Consider the following 23,795-nt stretch of genomic DNA (forward strand, 5'->3'; position numbering starts at 1 on the left):
GAATTTCAAGCAACACACATAAAAGTTGCTGGTGAATGCAGCAGGCCAGGCAGCATCTCTAGGAAGAGGTACAGTCGACGTTTCGGGCCGAGACCCTCCGCCAGGACCCTCTCAGGTCTCAGCCCGAGACATCGACTGTACCTCTTCCTGGAGATGCTGCCTGACCTGCTGCGTTCACCAGCAACTTTTACCCTCCTGATGAAGGATCTCGGCCCGAAACGTCGACTCTACCTCTTCCGAGAGATGTTGCCTGGCCTGCTGCGTTCACCAGCAACTTTTATGTGTGAGACTAGGATTAAATTGGCTTGAAGGGCCAGAAAGGACATTCTGTGCTGTATCACAATAAATAAATAAACCTCAAATCCATTCATCACAAGCACAGAGTGAACAGTGGAAGGTGAGCACCACCTCTCAACACCCACAAAGTCAGGCAGCATCTATGGAGGGAATGTAGTCCTGATGAAGGGCCTCAGACTGACTTACTGGCGCGAAGAGCTGGAAAGGGTTGTTCCGTGCTGTATCTCAATAACTGTCTTAAACCAGAATTAGCATATTCTTTTTGGAAGGAAATAAGGAAGCAGCTTGAGAATGCGAATGTACATGAGGGATGGGGTGGGATTTATGGAGATCTTTGGGAAAACAAAATATCAGGATAAGTTTAATGTTCTTTAACTTTCTGTCATCTGGAAAACACCAGTGATTTCCCCTTCTGTGAGTAGAGTTTGTGGTTAAGCAGTAGCTGGCACCAGTGGGATCATATTTGCTTGTGACTGAGAGGCAGACCATGCAATTTTCAGAGCAATTCCATCATCCCATCATTCCAATTATTTTTCCTCTGACCATTTCTCTCATACATAGCCATTAAAACCTCTTTAGTTCTCCTACTAGTTATAGTCACTAAGGGTAATGTGCACTAGGCAATTATATTGCCAACCAGCACCCCTTTGGGATGCAGGAGGAAAGTGGAGCATTGGGGCCATTCCACCCAGACACAGGGAGAATTGTGAAATGTGTGTGGTCACGACATCTTCAAAAGGTGATACCTCAAAAAGACGGCATTTATCAACCAGGGCACACCCCCTTCTCATTTCTACTATCAGGGAGGAGGTACAGGAGCCTAAAGAAACACGCTCAACATTTTAGGGACAGCTTCCTCCCTTCTGCTGTCAGATTGACAATGAGCCCACAAAGAGTACTTCACTATACTTGCTCCCATTTTGCACTACTCACAGTATTTAATTTTTAAATGTTTTTCTTACGGTAATTTACATTGCATTTTACGTGTCGTCGCTGCAAAACAACATATGTGAGTGATAATAAACCTGTTTCGGATTCAGATTCTGATTCGGCGCTGGAGGTCAGGAATTGAAGCCAAGTTGCAGCAACTGTCCATGGCGTGCAACAACAGGGCACCACACACGGCAACCATGCGCGGACAGGGGAGTCCAGGATTTCAAAAGGTGACTTGTTCTCTTTCTCCATTTATTGTCCACACCTGCAGTCAGGTCATAGATGGATGCATGTGTGGAAGCAGAGAGACCTCAGTCACAGCCCGGGAGAGACATTTATGTGTTACAGAAAGGAGACATTGGGATTTTGGTAGTCACTTTGTTTAGAGATACAGCACAGTAACAGGCCCTTAATTGGCCCATGTGACAAATTAACACAATGTGTCTTTGGGATGTGCTCGGAAACCAGAGCTCCCAGAGGAAACCTATGCAGTCACTGGGAGAACGTACAAACGTATAGACAGCGAAGAATCAAACCCGGGTCTCTGGCGGTGTATTAGTGCTATTCTGTAGTGCCGCCCCTCAATTTTGATTCGTTTATTCATAGTATTAGAAAAAAAGCCTCAATATCTCTGCACCTACCCACCCTTCATCAGAATCAGGTTTAATATCTCTGACATACAGTATGTTGTGAAATGTGTTGTTTTGCGGCAGCAGTACAGTGCAATACATAAAAACATCCTGTAAATTACAGTAGGGTATACATAATTAAATAAACAGTGCAAAAGGAGAGCAAACTTAGTGTTCATGGGTTGGCTTATTGTCTGTTCAGATATCTGATGGCAGAGGGGAATAAGCTGCTCCTAAAATGTTGACTGTATGTCTTCAGGCTCCAGAATTTCCTCCCTGATGGTAGTATTAAGAAGAGGGTGTATTCTGCACGATATGGGTTCTTAATGGTGAATGCCGGATTTTGAAGGCAACGCCTTTTGAAGATGTCCTTGACGCTGGGGAGGCTAGCACCCATGATGGAGCTGGCTAAGTTTGCAACCCTCTGCAGCTTCTTCGGACCATGCTCTTAACCTGGGCTGTGCCAATGGTTCGTTGTCTGAAAGCAAATTGATATCCAGATCTCTTTCATCTTCCTCCCCCTCTTGAGAAGTTGAGATGCAGTTTGCAGCTGAATGATAGGCTTAAGAGACCCTCGTGACAGCAGGCCAACTTGTACTGGTATTCACAAAGGGAGGTTGTCACAACTGGTTTGTGCTCTTTCTAACCTATTTATTTCAGCTTTAAGTACAAAGTTCTACTTCTTTCCCCCTCACTTATTTGTTCTGTTTCTCCTTAAAAGCTCTTGGGCTTGTCCAGTCCTTCACAAGTAAAGCCCTCCCCACCATTGAGTACGTTTACATGGGGTGTTGTCACAAGAAAGCAGCATCCGTTTTCAAGGATGGCCACCATCTAGGCAATGCTCTCTTCTCACAGTAGTGTTCTTCGGGCAGGAGGTTCAGGAGCCTTGGATCCCCCACCACCATGTTCAGGAATAGTTATTACCCTACAACCATCAGGCTCCTGAACCAGCATGGGTAACTTCACTCACCACAACTCTGAGCTGATCCCACAACCTATAGACTCACTTTCAAAAACTCAACAACTCATGTTCTCAGCTTTATTTATTTATTTCCACAATTTGTCTTCTTTTGCATATTAGTTATTTAACAGTCTGTTTATGGATGCCTTTTCATAAATTCTATATATTTATTTACTTTTCTGTAATTGCCTGCTAGAAAATGAATCTGAAGGTAGTATATGGTGCCATACATGTACTTTGATAATAAATTTCCTCTGTCTTTGACTTTGATCAAAAGAATCTGAATTAACCATATTGTTACTATTGCTTGTTGTAATGAAATGGCACACTCAGGTGTCACATTAGTGCGGGAGGCGATGCAACTGTTTCTTACGGTTCCAGTAATTTGTGTTCAATTCTTTGGTACTGTCTGTGTGGAGTTTGCATGTCCTCCCTCTGACAATGTGAGTTTCCCCTGAGTATTCTGGTTTCCTCGCACAGGCTGACTCCCGTAAATTTGTGGCAGATAGACAAAATAGGCTGAGTTGAATGACGTTTGAGAGAAACTAGTTTATAGTGAAATGTGTGGGAACAGGATTGATGAAGTTGATCTGAGACCCAATATGGGCTGAATGGTCACCTTTTCTGTCACGAGGAGATACAGAGTTTGAGAAATATAGCAAAGGAACACAAATGATCTTGCAGACGGTGCAAATCCAGAGTAACACATACAGAGGAACACAGCAGGTCAGCCAGCATTCCTGCAGCATTTTGTGTGTGTGTGTGTTGCTCAAAGAACCATAACTGTTAAAACGGTAGATCTGTTACATAATTTAAGTATCAGCCAGCTCAGAGGACCAAAAATGTTCCAAATGTTCCAGATGTTTAATAGTCAAGCTCTAGGATTTCCCACAGCTTAGTGTTTGGGTGCCACAGACAAATATTTGTGTAACGTACAATCCAGAGAATAATGAATAACTTTTGGCACAGAAATCATCTCGATCAGAAAGGAGTTTCTATGGGAAATGGAAATAATCCCCGGTGCCTGAAGTGACTGCTATTCGGGAGCTGGGATCCCATCATCATTATTGAAGAAGGGAAATTGGCACGTCAACAACAAATGGAATGCTTCAGGCTCCTAACTTCAGCATGTGAATTAGAAAATACTCACATAATGGTGGCAGACCTGCTGAGCTTGTCTTTTTCCAGCCAGTACTGCTAATTATTGGAACCAGAGTATAAGGTTTGTTAAGGGCGTTGCAAATGTGCTATTTGTTCAAAAGATCTTTACATTAGCGTCATGGATAAGTACAGCACAAAAACAGACTTTTTGGCCCATCTAGTCCATGCCAAACCATTTAAACTGCCTACTCCCATCAACCTGCACTGGGACTTATAGATTTCCATACCCCTACCATTCACGTACCTATCCAAACTTCTCTTGAATGTTGAAATTGAGCTTGCATGCACCATTTGCACTGGCAGCTCGTTCTACACTCTCATGACCCTGTGAGTGAAGAAGTTTCCGCTTATATTATCCTTATATTGATCTATGACTGCGTTCCTGTACATGGCTCTAACTCCATAATCAAGTTTGCAGACAACAGCATGGTGGTTGGTCTGATCAGAGGGGATGACGAGACGGCCTACAGGGATGAGGTCCAGCACCTTGCCGTGTGATGTGCCGACAGGAACCTGGCCCTTAACACCCAGAAGACCAAGGAGATGATTGTGGACTTCAGGCATGCTAGGAGCCACACTCACATACCCATCTACATCAATGGAGCTGTAGTGGAGTGTGCATCAATCTTCTAACTCCTTGGTGTCCACATTTCCGAGGATCTCACCTGGACCTTGAACTCCTCCATCCTGATCAAAAAGGTGCAACAACGCCTTTATTTTCTACGGAGCATCAAGAAAGCTCACCTCTGTCCCAGGATACTCACGGGCTTTTACCGCTGTACCATTGAGAGCATACTCACCAACTGCATCTCAGTGTGGTATGGCAATTGTCCCGTATCGGACCGCAAAGCACTCCAGCGTGCGGTGAAAACTGCCCAGTGGATTATCGGCACCCAGTTACCCACCATTGAGAACTTCTACCATAAACACTGCCTGGGCAGGGTGAAAAGCATTATCAAGGATGCACCTCACCCTAACCATGGACTTTTTACTCTCCTCCCACCCGGTAGGCACTACAGGAGCCTCGGCTCCCGTACCAGCAGGAACAGGAAGAGCTTCTTCCCTGAGGCTGTGACCCTGCTGAACCTCACATCACAGCGCTAAGCAGTATTGCACCCGTATTGTACTGTCTCAGTACTTTTATATTTGTGTGCTGTAGCACTTACTTTTTATTCACAGTTATTTTGTAAATAACACTATTCTTTGCATTTCTGGTTAGATGCTAACTGCATTTCATTGGCTTTGTATCTGTACTCGGCACAATGACAATAAAGTTGAATCTTGTAATCTAGTAATCTAGTAAACTACAGGCGAGTAATGGTTTGTTCATTGGTACAATTGCAGCTCGCCTGAAAGGCAATGACTGTGATGAGCATAAGGAGCGAACTTCCCATCCACCCTGGCTCCCAGCTTACAAATAAAGACAAACCAATTCATTTGGGTAATTAGTGTGGTCAAACAAGTATTCATAAAAAATTTGCTAAGATGTCTCCAGGAGAGTCTGGCGTATTGTGATCTAGCCCAGAGCAGTAACACTGATATGGAAGCACGGGATAAAGTAGGGATTTATTGTGTGTCGGGTTATGAAAGATGATCTACACCATAGGTTTTCTTTGTATTTCAGTCTTTTGTTGTTCTTATCACTGATGAAACTCACCACACTTACCAGTATCAGTGGCAGGTATCAGACTCCACTCAACTTCAAGTTTGGCTGTGAAGTTGAGCAGAAGGTATTATTCCAACAGCTGTTAGGTAATTTAGTAAATAAGTAATGTGGGCAGGGATCGGCCGATCTCCTTGTCCTTTGCAGTCAATAGTCCACAAAACTTTGGTACATTATTTAGGCAGAGCAACAGCCCAGAAATGACAGAAACGGTGATCATGTTTCCCATTATCGAGCAAAAATTCTACATTTTGCAGAGACTTTTATTCTTTCACAGGACATAGATGTCATTGGCTACAGCAGCATTTATTGCCCATCCCTAATCCCTTGAACAGCAGGAATGCTTAGATAATTGCAGTTCCGTTCAGCCATGATATTGTGGCTCCTGAGTCACATAAGACCTTAAGACATCGGAGCAGAATTAGGCCAATCGGCCCATTGAGTCTGCTGCATGCAGGTAAGGATGGTAGAATGGTAGCTTACCTTTTGACAAGGATATTCATGAGCTAGTGATCTTACAAAATATAGCCATTTTGTGGCCACTTCTAATAATCCTAGATTTTTGAAATTCTAAACATAGAATTCATTGCTTAGTACAGCTGTCATTACTTGTCCAACAAAATAACAAATGTCTATTGTTATTCTTGCGTGGTATTTTTAGCATATTGGCAATAGAAAGGAAAATGGAGAGGCACGATAGTGTAGTGGTTAGCATAATGCTTTACAGTACCAGTGACCTGGGTTCAATTCCCATCGCTGTCTGTAAGGGCTTTGTACGTTCTCCCCGTGACCACATGGGTTTCCTCCGGGTGCTTCAGTTTCCTCCCACAGTCCAAAGGCGTAATGGTTAACAGGTTGATTTGTCATTGTAAGTTGTTCTGTGATTAGCTAGGGTTATATTGGGGGTTTCTGGGTGGTACAGTTCAAAGGGCCAGAAGGGCCTATTCCAGGCTATACCCCAATAAGTAAATTGGTTATGCGCTGCAGTGTTGGAGATATGATTTTCAACAGGGTTTAAATAGATCTCTATCTGTTACAATCTTGAGAAGTCTCACCTCATTTTCCATCCAGGTATGTTGCACTATCTCAGATTTAATATTGGATCCTCCATCTTTGAGTAACTCACTCTTTCTTTCTGCCTTGATCATAACTGGCCACTTCTGCTTGTCATTACTTTTGGCCATGTTTCTTATTTCATTTGTATAGTCTTGCCTACTCCCCATATCTCATAACCCTACTATTAACAACATACTAAAAGAACAAGCAACTATCAACATCATCATCATTATGTGCCATGTCATATGACGTGCGATCGTGGTCTTTGACCATGATTGTTCTTGGCAGATTTATCTGTCAAAGTAATTTACCATTGCCTTCTTCTGGGCAGTGACTTTACAAGGCAGGTGACCCCAGCCATTATCAATACTGTTCAGAGATTGTCTGTCTGGTGTCAGTGGTCACATAACTTGAGTGATTGGTACCAGCTGCTCATATGATTGTCCATCACCTACTTCCATAGCTTCACGTGACTGTGATCGGAGGGGGTGGGGTGCTAAGCAGGTGTTATACTTTGCTCAAAAGGGTGACCTGCAGGTTAGCGGAGGGAAGGAGCATCTTACACCTCCTTTTGTAGATATATCTCCATCCTGCCACCCACTATAACTGCTCCCATTAACATTTTGGTATCATGCTATCAGATATCTTCCCTTTGTTCTATCTGTTCAACCACCACATCCTTCTCTGGTCTGCTACTGAAAACAAATTTATTTTTAGCGCTTTCTCTTTTCTATTGAAGGTTCCAGACCTGAAACATTATTTGTTTACACTAGAGCTGCCCGACCTGCTAAATATTTTTTTTTGTTTTATTCTCTGTCTGTCAGCTATGAATGTCAAACAAGAAGTGTTGAATATCTGGGCCTATATTTGCCCTATAACAATGCCACATTTATATATGGAAGAGGGATTTCACATATTAGGTAAGGTGAGAAAAGATTGGATTGTTTTTCTTGAGACAAAGACAGCTGGGAAGAAATTTACTGTTGAAAGAAGATTTACCTGGGCTTAGAGAGGAAAGGTTGAAGTTAATCCCATTAACAAGATGGAGTGCTGGGAGGATGGGTGCTACGGGGACATAGATGAACTTCTAGGCAACAATCACAAGGAGGAATGAGATGGAAAACATTTTTACATAGAGTAGCTGTAATCTAGAGCCCACTGCACATTGTAATTGTATAAATTAGGTCAAAAGGGCAACATTCATCGTTATGGACCCCCATCATGCCTTGGAATGTTGACCTTTTGCAGCATTGCCTTTTGAAGTTGTTCTCACTGTTAGGGAGGCTAGTGCCCACGATGGAGCTGGCAGAGTTCACAACTTTCTGCAGCCTTTTCTGATCCTGTACTGCGACAGCTCCATACCAGATGGCGATGCAACCAGTTAGAATCTTCCATAGTACTTCTGCAGAATTTTGTGAAAGTCTTTGGTGACATACCAAGTCTCCTCAAACTCCAAAGAAACACACCACAGTCATGCCTTCTTTGTAAGTGCATCAATATGTTGGTCCCAGGATTGATCTTCAGAGATGTTGACACCCAGGTACTTGAAACTGCACATCATTTCCACTGCTGATCCCTTGGCGAGGACAGGTGTGTGTTCCTCGACTTACCCTTCTTGAAGTCCACAACTTGGTCTTACTGACGTTGAGTGTTGAGTGCAAGGTTGTTCCAACATTGCTCAACCAACTGATCTGTCTCACTCCTGCACACTTCCTCATCACATCTGAAATTCTGCCAACGATAGTTGTGTCATTGCCAAATTTACAGATATCATTTGAGCTGTGGAGAGAGTTGAGCAGTGGGTTAATCACGCATCCTTAAGGTGCTCCAGTGTTGATTACCAGCGAGGAAGAGATGTTATTTCCGATCTGCACTGACTGTAGTCTCCCGAAGAGGAAGTTAAGGATTCATTTGCAGGGAGGAACAGCGGTCCAGGTTTTGGAGCTAGTTGATTAGCATTGAGGGTATGATTGTGTTGAATGCTGAGCTGTAGACAATAAACAGCAGCCTGACTTGGGTATTGCTGTTATCCACGTGATCCAAGGCTGAGTGGAGAGCCAGTGAGATTGCATCCACTGTAGATTTATTGTGGCGAAAAGCAAATTGCAGGAGTTGATCCTGGCCGCGACCAACCTCTCAAAGCACTTCATCACAGTAGATGCAAGTGCAACTGGGTGATCATCATTGAGAAAGCTCACTCTGCTCTTGTGTCCCTTTTGAAGCAGATGGGAACCTCTGACTACAGTAGTGAGAGATTGAAGGTGGCCTGGAACACTCTCCCAGTTAGTTGGCTCAGGTTTTCAGTGCCTACCAGGTACACCATCAGGGCCTGGTGCCTTATGGAGGTGCACCCTCTTGAAAGATGTTCTGATATCAGCCTCCGAGACAGAGATCACAGGGTCACCAGATGCTGCAGGGATTCACACAGGTCTAGTTTTATTCTCCCTTTCAAAGTATGCATAGAAGGCATTGAGCTCATCTGGGAGTGAGGTATCACAGCCGTTCATGATGTTAAATTTCACCTTGTAGGAAGTAATGGCCTGCAACCCCTGCCAGAGCCGAATGCATCTGATTCCGTCCCTAACTTCAATCAGAATTGTTTTTCTCACTCTTTAAATAGCCTTCTTTAGGTCATACCTGGACCTTTTGTATAGTTCTGGATCACCAGTCTTCAACAGATCTAGCAGACTATGAATCTCCTGGTTCATCTATGGCTTTTGGTTTGGGTGTGTCCAGTATGTTCTCGAAGGTACACATTCACTCACACAGGTCTTGATGGAGTTGGTGACATTTGTAGTGTATTCATTCAGATGTGAACATTGTCCAGTCCACAGACTCAAAGCAGCCCTGTAAGTGTTCCTTCGCTGCTCTTGACCATACCTCCTTGGTCCTCACCACTGGTGCTGCGACCTTTAGTCTCTGCCGATACGCTGGGAGTAGTACAGCCAGACGATCTGGACTTGCCAACGTGTGGGTGTGAGCTAGCACGGTAACCGTTCTTGATGGCAGCATAAAAGTGGTCACGTATGCTGGCTCCTCTTGTTCCACAGGTGGTATGTTGGTGGTGTTTGCTCAGGGACTTCTTCAAGCTGGCCTGGTTGAAATCCCGCACAATGATAGGCAAGGTATCAGGATGTGCTGACTAGGTGGCATCAGGGGAAGGAGCTGGAGACAAGATTGCTCAAAGGAGCCTAAAATAGACTGAATGGTCTCCTTTGCCAGGTCACATCTATTGTCTGGGAGTCTATAGGCATTCAATTTAATATTGCATGTGGAAGATTACTGTTTACAATTTGGTTTCTGCAGTGAAGGATGATAGTGAGCATACTTCAAATATACCTAATATGACGTGATAGTAAAGCATATCCTTGCTGCTTTCATGGTTTCTTTTAATTTAATGAGTTTGTACTCTCAATATTGTTTAATGTTTATTTACTTCAGTAAAAAATCACCAGGTCATAAACTTACAAAGTAAATCATACTAGAATCTTACAATGGAAGTCATACTAGTAAAAGTAGCCTTTCCATTCACTGGTCAAGAATCTTGTTAGAAAGTCAAGAACACAAGAAATCAGGAGCAGAATTTGGTCATAAGCTTCCTCAAGCTTGCCTCATCATTCAATATGACCATGGTTGATCTGCACTGGCCTCAATTCCTCTGCTGTGCCAGTTCCTCATAATTGTCAATTCCTTGATCTTTCAAGTATTTAACTATCTCTACCTTGTATATGTATATCTAATGATGTTCCCTCCAGCACCTTCGGGGGCAGAGAATTTCAGAGACTCACTACACTCAGAGTGAAGAATTTTCTCAGCACCTCTGTTTTAAATGTGCAATCCTTTATTGGCACCATTGACCCCTTGTTCATGACTCTTTCACTAGAGAAAACATCTCAACATCTATTCTGTCAAGACCCTGCAGAATTTTGACACTGTAGAATCGTCTGAATGACTTTAGGCACAGGAAAATGGAGAGAGATGGACATAGAAAAGAAAGATGACAATAAGCTATTTTTATAAGGTAATAATTGACTTCCTGTAAATAGGATCATAAATTTCAATGTTTTTTTTCTAACTCTAATCATTTTATAACTTAACAAAAATATTTTGATAGGAAGTACCAAAGTCTCACCACCCAGCATGGCCCCTGCTAGGTGCCCACCAGTGTCAGAAAATACTGGTTCATTTTGTTCCCCACCCCCATCAGTAATCCTGCTCTGAAGAAGTCAGAGGCAGAGGTCACCCAAGGAAGCTCCAGCTGCTTGTGTTGGGATTAAAGGATCATGGCCAATGTCTGCATAGAAATGTTTAATGGTTTATACTTTAGCAAAACCTGGATTGGTCAAATACTTCTGAAAGATAAGGGTAAATTTTCTGTCCAAGTATTAATGCCAAAGAGTTTGAAATCTCTTGTATTTTCAATTTAAGCTTAAAGTTTAGTCTATTGCTGAGTAGACGATATTCTCCCACATCTCTGAATCAATGTTACTTTGAAAAATATTACAGATATTAATCGCTTCTGCATCTACTATGTGGGCACGTGGCCAAGTGGTTAAGGCATTGGACTAGCAACCTGAAGGTCGTGAGTTTGAGCCCCAGCCGAGGCAGCGTGTTGTGTCCTTGAGCAAGACACTTAACCACACAGTGCTCTGCGGGGACCCTGGTGCCAAGCTGTATCGGCCCTTGCCCTTTCCTTGGACAACATCGGTGTCGTGGAGAGGGGAGACTTGAAGCATGGGCAACTGCCGGTCTTCCATACAACCTTGCCCAGGCCTGCGCCCTGGAGAGTGAAAACTTTTTAGGCATAGATCCAAGGTCTCGCAAGACTAACGGATGCCTTATTTATCTACTATGTAGAGACCATCACTTCCAGTGTTGTTAATTTGGGGTTTAATGAGCAGACATTAATGGACAAGACTGGAAAACATCTGCTAGTTTCCTTAAGGTGGGACTGAGGAGAACAGAGTCCTATTTTGTAAGCCATTGCCTGCTTGGAACTGGAGTGAGGAACTATGTTTCATTTTCTCAAAGGGTAGAAATTTCCTGACAGGGTAGAAATTGACCCCAGGCGCAGATATTAAACACAATAAAATAGCAACAGTACATTGTAGGGCAGAATTGCATAGTGGTTAGCACTTCGCTTTACAGCGCTAGCAACCGGGGTTCAGTTCCCGTTGCTGTCTGTAAAGAGTTTGTATGTTCTCCTCATGACTGCGTGGGTTTCCTCCAGGTGCTCCAGTTTCCTCCAATATTCTGAAGACGTAGGTTCATTGGTCACATGGGTGTAATTGTGCAGCACAGGCTCATAGTGCCAGAAGGGCTTGTAACTGTGCCGTATCTTTAAAATTTAAAAAACCTAAAAAACACACCATTTTGGCTCCATTTGTATAGTTGAATTCCATAGGATACGAGCCATAAGCAGAGCAGACTCCATCAGATGAATTGCTTAATTCTATACACAAACAAGTGAAAACCTGCAGATGCTGGAAATCCGAGCAACACACACAAAATGTTGGAGATCTTGGCCCGAAACGTCGACAGCTTACTCTTTGCCATAGCTGCTGCCTGGCCTGCTGAGTTCCTCCAGCATCTTGTGTGTGTTGCTTAATTCTGTACCTACATCTTATGAAATTCTGGAAGCAATATACAATGTATAGCTGCTACTTCAGTTATATTCCATACACAAAGGTGATGACAAGTTTCTATGGTTGCGGCCAACACACAAGATACTGTTAGTCCCACCAGTTCAAACAGCATTTGAACCCTGCCCCCCACCCCAAAGAACTGCTGTGCCAACCACCCCACCCATCCACCCCAGCACCCAACGTTCCCCACACATTCCCCAAATGAGCACACGTAACACTTAACAGAAACTTGATGAGCTGCTTTTATAATCACTAAGTAACTGAGATGCTAATGTATAATCTTACCGTGCCATATAGCTTTCCTTTCTTGTTCATGGCCAAATAAAAGCCAGTGTTGACTGCTTTGATGGCGACCACTCCAACATTAACTGACCTGATCTCCATTATACCTGTAAGTGAAGAAGGAACTATGTTACAAAAAGGGTTTATTTGTCCTACTAACTAACAACCCTAGAGCTGCATTATGCTCTGACAGAGTTCTAGGTAGCACTGCTGCCTGGTCTTTGTATGTATTAATATCCATAAACAAAAATTATTACATCTTCCATATTAATTACTGATACATCTTATTTTGTTTCCTAATTGCAATCTTATCTCACTTGATAACTAGATAGACTTTCCATCTGCTGTTTTAAGGTTCTCTTGCTGAAGAGACATTTCTGTTTTATGGAGATCCTTGAGGAACAGTGTCTCAAAAAGGCAGCATCCGTCATTAAGGACCCCCACCACCCAGGACATGCCCTCTTCTCATTGATACCATCAGGAAGGAGGTACAAGAGCCTGAAGGCACTCACTTAACAATTCAGGGACATTTTCTTCCCTTCTGTCATCAGATTTCTGAATGGACACTGAACCCATGAACACGACTTTTTTTGCATGACTTATTTAATTTAACTATCTAATACATATATGTATATATTGCCAACTGAAAATAACTCCTTCCAAGGCGATGAAATGTTTGTGTAAATTGCCAGGACTGGAGAACAACTCAACACAACTATATATAATTTCTTTTTCTCACCCCTTATGGGTGGTGTGAAGGTGTATTTTCCCTCAATCTTGGGTCCTCTACCGGAAGCCTGGGAGCTTGAGGGCTTGGTGTTGTATCCTTGCTGTTCCTAATAGTTCACTCTTCTAGACTGAGATCTCAGATGTTGTTCCCGGGATTTGTTGGAGCCACTCTCCCAGTCCAGGCGTCACAGCTCCAGGTGCTCCTATCACCACTGGGATTACTCTGGCTTTGACCTTTCACTTCAATATATATACTTACAGCAATTCACAGCTTTTATTATTACGTATGTATTGCTGTCGTAAAAACAGCAAATTTCACAACCTCTGCCTGTGATATTAAACCTGTTTCTGATTCTGATCAACATAATTGGCTGTCTCTTTAATAACTCATGCACAGGCACACCTACAATTTTGAACTTTAAGGCCCAAGTTAAATGAGCAGAATTGCTAAATACAAGAGATTCATTCTGCTGAAAATCCGGGGTAACATACGCACAAACTGGTGGAGGAATTCAGTCGGTCAGGCAGCACCTATGCAGAGAAATAAAGGGTCGATGTTTTGGGCCGAGACCTTGCATCAGGACTCAAAATAAATTTAGTCTGCTGCTTTTGTTGGGTTTCATGTCTAGCAAAGGACAAGTGGAACCAATTTCCATACATTGTAGTATTTAATACCAGGCATGCATCCTTATGTCAACGTCTGTGTTGGTTGTGTGTTTTACAACATTTCTCTGGAGTATCTTGAGAAGCTTTTCTACATTAAAGGTGCTATAACAACGCAAATTTCAAACTCATTTTTTGTTGTACTCAGAAGTTTGATGGCTCAAACTCTGAGCTGACTTTTTGTCCGTGTACTGTATTCTCAACTGCAGAACAGAATGGAATCTTCAGTTATGGATTGAATGAAGCCTCATGATGTGCTGACCTGGAAGGTGCTGATGGTTGGACAGTAGTTCTGTGGGGAATGCTGGCTCACAGCACTGCACGCGGCTGCGTATTCCTGACTTTTGCACCTGTGCACTCTCGTACCGAAATCAGGAGGTCATCGGAGGGCAGATCTACTCTCCTGGTCTGCTGCTGCACTCACCACCCATCCCACTGGCTTAAATAGACTGAGTGTGAGAGGGGGAGAATGTGTTAAAATGTAACCCCAGATATCCACTCAGTTTTGGTCAAACACAAGTTGTCCTGGCCGCTCTTTCTGAAACAGGGGTTCCCAACCTGTTTCCAAGGACCCCAGGCATTAACCAAGGAGTCTGTGGACCCCAGGTTGAGAAGCCCAGCTCTAAAATATTAGTTATTGGAACATGCTGGATTATAAAATGCCTCATAACAAATCTTTGTACTCTAAGCTCATGGACGATTGGCTTCAAAATTCAAAACATGTTCCATTAGCCTAATAATTATTAAGGGTAAGGACACGGATGGTAATGATGGTAAGTTGATGCAGCGGACTTTGATTCATCCCGGATGCCACTGGCAAGTCAGCATTGACTGATGATACCCTGGCGGCTTGTGAGAATGGGATGGAGGCTCAGCACGCCCTGCCCTCTCAGCCGGGCCCTCCCATCCTCCCATCCGCTGGCCAGAACTGAGCGAAATTCAGAAGCAGTATCAGCATTGGGTTTAATATCACCGACATACATCGTGCAATTTGTTCTTTGGCATTAGTAGTACAATGCAGCACAAAAAAACTACATTACAATAAGAAACCTATGTTAAAAATTCAGTTAATTAAGTAGTGCAAAGAGACAGTAAAAATAGTGAGGTAGTGTTCATGGTTTGGCTCATTGTCCTTTTAGAAATATGATGGCAGAAGAGAAGAAGGTATTCCTAAAACATTGGGTGTCTTCTAGCTCCTGGACCTCCTCTCTGATGGTAGTAGTAAGAAGAGAGCATGTCCTGGCTGATGGGGATCCTTAACGATGGATTCCACATTTTGAGACATCACTTTTTGAAGATCTTCTTGATGCTAGGGAGATTGGTGCCCATGATGGAGGCATAATTTTCCATTTAAAGCTAAATCATTATTTACTTATCAGACTTTTGTAACAGGCTCTTTGTAAATAGATTTATAACTTGCCTTCCACCCTCAGATGTGCATGTAAACACTCAGGTCTTTCTGCTCCTTTAGAATTATGGTTATCCGAGCCTATGAGGTCAATATGTTTGCTGCACTGTTAACCAACCAGTGGTATAATTTCCATGTTGGGACACTTCCTGCTTGCCTCCCCTTTACAAGCACTGCCCTGTGCTGTGTGGTAGATGTCATCAGTCTGCACTTTATACATGCTGAAAAGGCCATCGCAGGCCAGGACGTGAGAACTGAGGCACAGAACACAGTGCTGTTGTATTTACAGCTTTTATGTTGCTTCAAAGCACCAAGTGACTCCATTACAAACTGCTGCAGGAAATCAGTGGTTGTCGTTCCTTCTCGCGCCTTGCGGCACACTGAGCAGCTCTTTTGCTGTCCCCATAGCATTTGCCTGTGTTTTTTTTTAACGAGGCCAAGTTGCTAGCTCGACGCTCAACCCTATGCGGATAGAAAGCGTGAAAGGAGCCGGACAGATTCTCTCAGGACCATTGGCCTCGAATTTTGATGCTGAAGCCACTGCGCCAGCGCACGGTTTAGGAAATCAATGGGTCAAGCAACATCTGTTGACATTTTGTGTCAAGTGTCAAGATACATCAGTAGTTTCAAATCCCTTACTCACTCTTCCTTCAGTTAGTCCTGACGAAGGGTCTCGGCCTGAAACGTCAACTGCACCTCTTCCTAGAAATGCTGCCTGGCCTGCTGCATTCACCAGCAACTTTTATGTGTGTTACATCAGTAGTGGTAGTTTTGCTGACAATTGGACCATAATCTTTGAAGTAGTCATAGCTAATGATGTGTTTGAACATTTAAATTCACTAAAATTTACCGCGTTAATCAAAGGATTCAAACAGATTTCATTAAATAACGTTACAACTGCTCCAATGTTGATAGTTAATAACTTTACAGTGACTCCTTGCTGGGTTACAGTTCATAGAAATTTTTGTCATCTAACAGTGCACAGTTTTTCCCATGGGCACAAGGTGAAAATACATATCTGTGGCTTATTTCACATCAGGAAGAACCCAGCATTTTTTGCTTTCAATAGACAATAGATAATAGACAATAGGTGCAGGAGTAGGCCATTCGGCCCTTCGAGCCAGCACCGCCATTCACTGTGATCATGGCTGATCATCCACAATCAGTATCCAGTTCCTGCCTTATCCCCATAACCTTTGATTCCGCTATCTTTAAGAGCTCTATCCATCTCTTTCTTGAAAGCATCCAGAGACTTGGCCTCCACAGCCTTCTGGGGCAGAGCATTCCATATATCCACCACTCTTTGGGTGAAAAAGTTTTTCCTCAACTCCGTTCTAAATGGCCTACCCCTTATTCTTAAACTGTGGCCTCTGGTTCTGGACTCACCCATCAGCGGGAACATGCTTCCTGCCTCCAGCGTGTCCAATCCCTTAATAATTTCATATGTTTCAATAAGATCCCCTCTCAGCCTTCTAAATTCCAGAATATACAAGCCCAGTCGCTTCAATCTTTCGACATATGACTGTCCGGCCATCCCGGGAATTAACCTTGTGAACCTGCGCTGCACTCCCTCAATAGCAAGAATGTCCTTCCTCAAATTTGGAGACCAAAACTGCACACAGTACTCCAGGTGTGGTCTCACCAGGGCCTTGTACAGCTGCAGAAGGACCTCTTTGCTCTTATACTCAATTCCTCTTGTTATGAAAGCCAGCATGCCATTAGCTTTCTTCACTGCCTGCTGTACTTGCATGCTTGCTTTCAGTGACTGATGTACAAGAACACCTAGATCTCGTTGTGCTTCCCCTTTTCCTAACTTGACTCCATTTAGATAATAATTTGCCTTCCTGTACTTACCAAGAAAGTGGATAATCTCACATTTATCCACATTAAACTGCGTCTGCTAAATCATTCAGGCAACATCTGCTTCCATCAAGATTAACCAAAGGTGTCCCACAAAATCCTTTACCAAAAATGGTAGTCAAAGATCTCTTGTTATCAGAATAAAGTTTAATATCACTGGCATCCAGTATTTCTTGAAATCTGTTGTTTTGCGACAATAGTACAGTGAAATACACAATTAAGAACTATAAATTACAGTAAGAAAATATATACATGAACAATTAAATTAAATAAGTTGTGGAAAAAGAGAGCGAATTATTTTAAAAAGTGAGATAGTGTACCTGGGTTCATTGTCCATTCAGAAATCTGTTAGCAGAGGGAAGAAACTATTCCTAAAACATTGAGTGTGTGCCTTCAGACTCCTGTACCTCCTACTGGATGGTAGCAATGAGAAGTGGACATGTCCTGGGTGATGGGACTCCTTAATGATAGATGCAGCCTTTTTGAGGCATTGAACATGTCCTCGACCCTGGGGAGCTGGCTGAGTTTGCAACTTTCTGCAACTTATAAAGGCCTTGCTTGTGACTCCTTAGCTGGGCACAGAATCTGAAAAATGTTGCCCTATGTAGCAGTATTTATTGGCAGTTTTCTGAGCCTCTTTAGGAACTTGTACTTTAGGATGTAGAAATTTTTAGTGAGTCTTCTGAAGTCAATTAAAAAAATTGGGATTATGATGCATGGAAAATGTTTATTGATTGGAGAATGGATAGTGATGATTCAGATTTATTTATTTATGCTGTGTACATAGAAACATACAATGAAATGTGTCATTTGCGTCAACGCAAAGTAGGAATGAGTTGGAGGCAGCCTGCAGATGTTGCCACACATTTCTGTGACAACATAGCATGCTCACAATGAACTTCCTTTTGTTTTCTCGAGCTTTGTTTGTGGTTAACTGAGCCAAAAATATCTCGCAATTTTGTTTGAAATCTAGGCGACATATTTTCCATCAAGATTTCTCAGTTGTGGATATTCCAGACCCCTTGTCTCGTGAGGGTAGGTTGAGTGAGCTAGGGCTTTTCTCTTTGGAGCAAAGGAGAATGAGAGCTGACTTGATAGAGGTGTACAAGCAGATAAGAGGCGCATGTAAATTGAGTGAAGAGCTGGAGACATTTTCTCAGGGCTGAAATACCTAATGTAAGGGGGCATAATTTAAAGGTGATTGGAGGAAAGTATGGAAGGAACCCAGAGTTAAGCTCTTTCAACAGAGTGTGGTGGGTGCATGGAACGCTCTGCCATGGATGGTGGTAGAGGTAGGTACATTAGAGACATTTAAGAAACCCTTAGATAGGCACATAGATGATGGAAAAATGGAGGGCTATGTGGATTAATCTTAGAGTAGGTAAAAAGGGTTAGATTGAGCTTAGAATAGGTTAAAAGTTTGGCACAACATCATGGGCAAAAGGACCTGTACTGCTTTGTGATGTTTTGTGTTCCATGTCCAATGTGAGCAGGTGAGGTGGCATCTAAGCTTGAATTTAAATAGCTTCTGGGAATGGTTTGGACACAATGGGTGAAATAGTATCCTTAAATGTTGCAAAGTTCCATTTTTTATATAATCAAGGTAAGCTTCATTCATAATAAAAAATATTTCCAAGAATTGTTTGATCATTATGTGGTTTGTCATTTGAAATAGGTATTCATGGCCTTTCCATGACTATGATTATTCTTGGCAATTTTTTCTGCAGAAGTGCTTGCCATTACATTCTTTTGGGCAGTGTCATTACTGGGTGACCCTGGCTGTTATCAATACTCTTCAGTTATTGTCTGGCGTCAGTTGTTGTCATGCACCAGCAGCTCATATGACCATCCACCAACTGCTCCAACGGCTTCAGCTCACCCTGATCAAGGGGGGGGGGGGGGGTTAGGGGTGCTAAGCATGTGCTACACTTTGCCCAAGGGTGACCTGCAGGCTCACAAAGGGAAGGAGCGTCTTACACTCCTTTGGTAGAGACGTATCTCCAACCCGCGTCCCATTACAAGAATGAACTGTGCAATGCCTTTTCATTCTTTACGTTCACAGTCAACGCTCTCTGTACTGTCCTGTTACATTCCTACACATCAATAGTACTGCTGCCACTCGTGTAGCCCTTTGGAGTGGTTCACTACTACAATGATTGAGGGCTTCCTCGCCCAACCCGGCCCTTCCCTCTACAGTAGCAGAAAAAACCCTATACCCTGGTCCGGCCCCTCCGAGCCTGTAAATTTCCAAAATGCTACAGGACTCAGGGCTGAGATTCTGTACTGTTAAAAGCTACAGTTCAATCACAGTCATGGCCAAGTTTGTCAGAGACTTTTCTTTTTGTTGTGCGATGCAGTCAGGATGATGCCAAATTAAACATACGTTTTAAATCAGATTAATCAAGCTTCTGCAGCTTTAAAAGGCATTCATCAGACCACACTTGGAGTATTGTGAGCAGTTCTTTAAAATTTAGAGATACAGCGCGGAACAGGTCCTTCAGAACGCCGAGCTGCGTTGCCCAGCAACCCACCGATTTGAACTTAGCCTGATCACAGCACAAAATACAGTGACCAATTCAACTATTAAACGGTACGCCTTTGGACCATGGCAGGAATCCGAAGCACCCACGTGCTCACAGGAAGCATGTACAAACTTTCTTGTAAAGGATACCAGAATTGAACTCAGAACTCCGATGCCCCAAGTTGTAACAGCATTGTGCTAACCACTGTGCTTCCATGGTGCCTGGATCCCTTATCTAAGGAAAGATATGCTGGCACTGGAGACGGTACAGAGGAGGTTCAAGAGAATGATTCCGGGAATAAAAGGATTAATGTATGAGGAGCATTTGATGGCTCTGGGCCTGCAGTCACTGGAGCTTAGAAGAATGAGGGTGGATCTCATTGAAACTTATCAATTATTGAAAGGCCTAGATAGAGTAGTTGTGGACGGGATGTTTCTATAATGGTGAGCCTAGGACCAGAGGGCACAACCTCAGAATAGAGGATGAATATAGAACAGTGATGAATAAGAATTTCTTCAGCTGGACATTGTTGAATCTGTGGAATTCATTGCCACAGAAGGCTGTGGAGGCCAAGTCATTGTTTATATTTAAAGCTGAATTTAATAGGTTCTGGATTAGTAAGGGTGTCAAAGGTTACGAGGAGAAGGCAGGAGAATGGGGTTGAGAAGCCATGATTGAATGGTGGAGCAGACTCGATGGGCCGAATGGCCTAATTCTGCTCCTATGGCTTAAGGTATAAGTCTATACTTTGTACATGGTGAAAAGGCTGGAGCGAGCTAGACTTCAGAATCACGACGGTATAATTTTATAACGTAGCATATTCTGACTAGTCTAAGTTCCTGCAAAATTTGCCAAACAGCATGGGGAAAGGTGTATGTGGCTAAGACTACCAAGTCACGCCACTACAATCTGCTGGAGGAAATCAATGGGTCGAGCAGCATCTGTTGGGGCAAGGAAGGAACTGTTGACATTTTGTGTCAAAGCCCTTCATCAAGTAGTGTTAGCGATGTTGACAACTGGATCCTAACCTGTGAAGTATTCATAGTTAATGCTCTGTCAGAACATTTGAATTCACTAAAATTTATGACATTAATCAGCCTCTACTGAAAGGATTCAGGCAGATACCATTAAGTAACACGAGAAATTAAATATTGGGAATTTTTGCCATAAACAGCAAAATATTAAAACTTCCCAAAACCATCATTTCACATTTGTTACAATAAGCAGTCAGAATCCCAGTGTAAAATTGCTCTGCATAAGCTTTTCAAACCATAATTACTTTAAATTACCTGGCTTTATTTTATATAAATTGGCCACAATAGAATGGAGGCACAGACTCAATGGGCCGAATGGCCGGATTTTGCTCCTTATGGTCTTATGATCTTCTACGAAGCCATCAATTTGTAAAAAAAGATGTAGTTCTTAATTCAATGCACTGGCAAGCGAAGACTCTAGAGCGTGTTATCTCGGAGGAAAACGGCAATTATCTAACAGCTGATACATTACTTTTGAAAACATGGGGGCAACAGGACTTTCTGTGGCTACACCTACAATTGTCCACTTTGAACGTAGCTCCAAAAGAACTTGTAGAGATAGATTGTCGGGAGAAAATGATTGAGTATTTGTAAAATAATAAAACCCCTATCAAAACAAACCCAGTTTTCAAAGGTACTTGGAGCTGAACTCATGCTATGTGTGTTATCTGATGACCTATCATCACCTTGTCATGCATTTTTAAGTCGCATCTTCACGCAACTGTCAATATATTTACTCTTGTAGTATCTACAATCTTGTTGCTACAGGCAAGATGATGCTATTTATATGTCACCTTTCCTATCAATCAAATCTGAAAGAGCTTCGCATGTTAGGCAAAGCTTCATGATCTTCACCCATAATTATAGGTGGCACGGCAGCGCAGTTAGTATCATAATGCTATTACAATCCTAGTGACATGGATTAGATTCTTACTCTATCTGTAAGGAAGTTGTTTATTCTCCTTGTGTACATGTGGGTTTTCTCCAGGTGCTCCAATTTCCTCGCACATTCCAAAAATCTGTGGGTTAGTAGGTTAATTGTTCATATGGATGTTTTGGGTGGTGCGGGATCGTGGGCTGGAAAAGGACCTGTTACAGTACTATCCTCTAAATAAATAAAATACATATTGTATTAACTGCTAATTGAATAACTCCTGCAAGTATACTTGGCCTGTTAATTAGTAGATATTTGATCAGTGATTGTGGTGAAGGGTATTTATGGGTTTATTATGAAAAACAGTTCCCTGAATCTAATCTATTTAATATACATTCAGTGGCACTTTATCAGGTACAGGGGTGAAACCCAGAGTAGCCCTTTGTTGCTGTAGCCCATCCACTTCAAGGTTCGGTGTTGGGCATTCAGATTTGCTCTTCTGCATACCACTGTTGTAATGTCTGAGTTATTGTCGCCTTCCTGTCAGGGTCTTGTGCTTTGGCTCTTGGTCGGGTTGCCTATGCCAGACAGGTCAAAGGGTAGAGGCCAGACTAAGAGTGGTCCACTGGTTCTCCAGGTTCAAGGGTTCAGCTCAGGTCTAACAATCCTGATGGGTCAAAAAATTTGTTGCACCAAGTCCTACTATAGATGTGTGTGACAGAGATGGAGGACTTCACTGCTGTTCTAAATGCCAGCGGCATAACGAACAGTAAAGAAATCTGGAGATGTGAGTTCAAATCCCATTTCAGCCTCTGAAGAATTTTAATAGTAAAATAAATCTGGAGTTTGTAAATATCCACAATCAACAAAGGTGATCATGATGGTTGTAAAAGCTGGTTCCCTACATCATCCCGATACCCAACAGCGAATAAGAGTAACACACATCAAAGTTGCTGGTGAACGCAGCAGGCCAGGCAGCATCCTGACGAAGGGTCTCGGCCTGAAACGTCGACTGCACCTCTTCCTACAGATGCTGCCTGGCCTGCTGCGTTCACCAGCAACTTTGATGTATGTTGCTTGAATTTCCAGCATCTGCAGAATTCCTGTTGTTAGCGAATAAAAGTAGCCTAGTCTTCATTAGATATAATGCCAATAACAATATGACTGAATCTTATCTATCCTTAAGTGTGATTGAGCAAGGTACGAAGTTGTGAAGGAATATTTTTCTTAAGGCCACTAATGGATGCGCAATAAATATCGGCCTTCCCAGTGAGAATTACTTTCTAAAAATCAATAAAAGAAAATGACATTTACTTTCCAGGAAGGAAAAGTTGACAGGAATCAGCAAGCTGTCCCACATCGATCCCCACCACCCCATGTCCCACAGAGGCTAGCAAAGACAGAATTCCCAGACCAGGGCTGGTGGATTGGCCTTTCTCACTTGAGTGAATTGTCCCAGGTCTTCCCAAAAAAAAAGTACTTGAAGGTTCCAGTTCTAATCATGTTTTAAGTCTAATTCCCAAGGGTTTCATTGTCTACAGAAAGCAGTAGCTCAAAGAAAAAAAAACATTGAAGAAAAGCAGATTGTCCAATCAATGGAACTGATGTTGAGCAATGGCCACGGGATGCATCGGTTGGCCCATTGTCTGACTTCCAGACTTTTTAACTAGAACACTGGAAAATGAAGTGCTGCAGGCTGGCAATTTCTGCACACCTGACTGAATGAGCCCTGTAGGTGATCCAAAACATGATGGTAAACACAATCACGAGGAATTCTACAGATGCTGGAAATTCAAGCAAACCACATAAAAGTTGCTGATGAACGCAGCAGGCCAGGCAGCATCTCTAGGAAGAGGTACAGTCCACATTTCGGGCCGAGACCCTTCGTCAGGACTAACTGGAGTGCCTTGAGATATTATAAATCCCTCCTGCTCTTATCTAATTGTCTTTGCTCATTAGAGTCTAATGCCTGGTACATAATTCACAACAACCTTGGAGTTCATAACAAACAATGTATTTATAATTAGTTACCAGGCAAGTTGATCTATGATAATATCTCCCGTTATCAATTGTTTGGA

At 42.7% G+C, this 23,795-nt stretch overlaps 1 protein-coding gene across 2 annotated transcripts in view; it reads right to left on the reverse strand.

The window, feature by feature from the left end:
* Positions 1-23,795, reverse strand: part of fgf22 (fibroblast growth factor 22) — a 167,730-nt gene that overhangs the window by 1,542 nt on the left and 142,393 nt on the right. For both annotated transcript variants that reach the window (XM_072243890.1, XM_072243891.1), the window contains exon 3: positions 12,631-12,734. In XM_072243890.1, coding sequence (XP_072099991.1) covers positions 12,631-12,734 — 104 coding nt within the window. The remainder of the gene's footprint in view (positions 1-12,630; positions 12,735-23,795) is intronic.

This window comes from Mobula birostris, chromosome 26 (genome assembly GCF_030028105.1).
Source record: "Mobula birostris isolate sMobBir1 chromosome 26, sMobBir1.hap1, whole genome shotgun sequence".
Lineage (NCBI taxonomy): Eukaryota > Metazoa > Chordata > Chondrichthyes > Myliobatiformes > Myliobatidae > Mobula > Mobula birostris.